This window comes from Penaeus chinensis, chromosome 34 (genome assembly GCF_019202785.1).
Source record: "Penaeus chinensis breed Huanghai No. 1 chromosome 34, ASM1920278v2, whole genome shotgun sequence".
Classification (NCBI taxonomy): Eukaryota; Metazoa; Arthropoda; class Malacostraca; order Decapoda; family Penaeidae; genus Penaeus; species Penaeus chinensis.
In genome coordinates, this window is record NC_061852.1 from 22775806 (window position 1) to 22778305 (window position 2500).

The following is a 2500-nucleotide window of genomic DNA, read 5'->3' on the forward strand; positions in this document are numbered from 1 at the left end:
CATCTTGTCAACCTGCTGCTTGGCCTTCAACCTCGTGGTGTCGTAGACATTCTGCTTCAGCTGCGCCTCGCGGTCAAGGGGAACGTCCATCATCAAGTCATCGCCGAGGTCTACGTTATAGTCCCAATCGCCGGCCGCATCTTGATCTGTCGGACAAACCTTCTCTGGATTTTCGATGATCTTGTTCAAACCCGTCATGAGGGCGCTCATTGTGTTCATAGAAGCTGTCAAGAAGGGCTGGAGGTCGTACGGTGAGGCGACGGTCACTTCGTCCAGTGTGTTTGTCATCTTATCCAAGAGGCTGAGCGCCGACTCCCTCGTCTCCAAGTCGACGGTGTAGGCTGCGAGGTCCGTCGAAAAGATGCCGCTGACGGACGACTCCATGATGCCAGCACCCACGTTGATCTGCGACAGTGTGGCGAAGCTCATCGACTCGAGTGCCAGATCGAGCGAACCCTTGTTCATGCCCGTGATGTCGCGGAGTCTTGATAACTGTTCATCTTCCGTCAGGTTCCCCATGGACGATTCGTCGAGGGAAAGCCAGTCGGCGTTCTCGCGAATCGAACTGGAGGCCACGAGGACCATCCCGAGGGTCGTCTGGTCTCCCACCGCTGATAAATAATCCATTTTGTCGGACGTGTTGTACATAAGCACCTCCTCCTCAGTCGGCATAGTGATATTCACGTAACCGATGTGGACGTCCGTATAGGCGTTGAACGTGTCCCAGATCTCGCACCGGACCTCGAAGTAGCCCACGGGGAAGATGATGTCGATGCTCTTGAGGGCGGCGGCGGCGATGGTGTTCTTCACCTGACCCGTGGATTTCATCTGATACGTGTAGAAGACATAGCTGGCGATGCCGGCGTTTTCCGCGTCTCGCCAGTTGTCGCAGGAGGTCGGGAACGTGTCGACCAGCGCCTTGCCGTACTGCCCCGAGATCGTGCACACGCCCCCCAGCGGCGCCTGGTTCAGGATGATCAGGGACTGGGAATACCTGTAGAAGGAGAACCGCTTGAGAAAGAACCCTTGTAAGGCAGGATACTAGATGGACGAGTATATATATATATATATATATATATATATATATATATATATGTATATATATACATATATATATATATATATATATATATATATATATATATATATATATATATATGTGTGTGTGTGTGTGTGTGTGTGTGTGTGTGCACATACACGTACATTCAAACACAAACACACACACACACACACACACACACACACACACACACACACACACACACACACACACACACACACATATATATATATATACATATATATATATATATATATATATATATATATATATATATATATATATATTTGCTGCCACACCATAACAAGTCCACTTCCATAATTTACATTTAACCCCTCCCCCCGCAACAAAGAATGCATTTACCCGAAGATCTTGGCTGGCGTTCCCATAGTGAGCTTCAATCTAAATCTCCCGATGTTTGGGTTGATGGCGAAGAATCTCGATCCGATAGCCAAGTCCTTCTCTGTCTTGGGCGTTATGAACACTGGGAGAAGGGGGAAAAAAAGGCGGTTAATAAAACGGGAAGCGAGAAAGAGGTGGAGAAGGGGAGGCGTAAGAGGAGGAGGGAACGAAGTAAGGAGTGATAGAAGGCAGGAAGGAAATGTGGGAAAGTGGGATGAAGATTTGGAATGCAGAGAAGGAAAGGAAGAGAAAGGAAAAGAAAAAAGGTGAACACGCATATACGAACGAAACAATAAATGTAAACGGGAGAATAAAAGTAAGACATAAAAGAAGGATAAAGGGGAAAATGCGTATACGATCGAAGAAAGAGATGCAAACAGGAAAAAAAATAAAACATAAAACTCCTAAAACGTTTCAAGAACAAATTAGACTAAAACCAGACACTCTCATAATATGGACAAGCGAATGTTGTGAAAGATTCGTCTACCGTGTATCCATCTAATATATGCGTGCATAAAAGGCTGTATACCTGTGTGTCGAATGCCTTTTATTTATCTACATCAGATATGTAGATTAGTATTTAGACACAAATACATGGTGAATATTCTGTTTATCCAACCGTTTAATTCTGTTAATTGTATGGTAGAAAAACCATACTGGTTCTGTCATTCACCTATTAATAGTGTTGCTTATACAGTATACATTAATTATAAATGTAGTATACAAAATAATCTTCATCCACACATAACACACATGGACTGTCCTATATTTTGGAATATAAAAAACAGTGACAAAAACAGATGTTGCGACAGTGTAGTGAATCACACGAACTCACCAGGGCCGCAGTCTTCCGCAGGGTCGCAGAGCGTGTCCACCTCGTTGACAGGCTGGGCCAAGCTGTCAAACGGGGACAGAGATGAAGAAGATTATGATGAGGAAATTAAGACTGTTGGGGAAACTTATGATAGGCGGGAAAATTAAGATGACAAAATTATGAATGTTGGAGATAATCATGACGGGAAAATATAGTTGGAGAAA

At 44.4% G+C, this 2500-nt stretch overlaps 1 protein-coding gene across 1 annotated transcript in view; it reads right to left on the reverse strand.

Annotated features, from left to right (window-relative positions):
• LOC125043800 (polycystic kidney disease protein 1-like 2) overlaps nt 1–2500 on the reverse strand; it is a 12672-nt gene that overhangs the window by 7706 nt on the left and 2466 nt on the right. The window contains exons 4-6 of the mRNA XM_047640105.1: nt 2298–2359; nt 1424–1544; nt 1–994 (exon numbers count right to left, since the gene is read on the reverse strand). The exon at nt 1–994 is cut by the window's left edge and continues 2337 nt beyond it. Of these exons, the coding sequence (XP_047496061.1) occupies nt 1–994; nt 1424–1544; nt 2298–2359 (1177 nt within the window). The remainder of the gene's footprint in view (nt 995–1423; nt 1545–2297; nt 2360–2500) is intronic.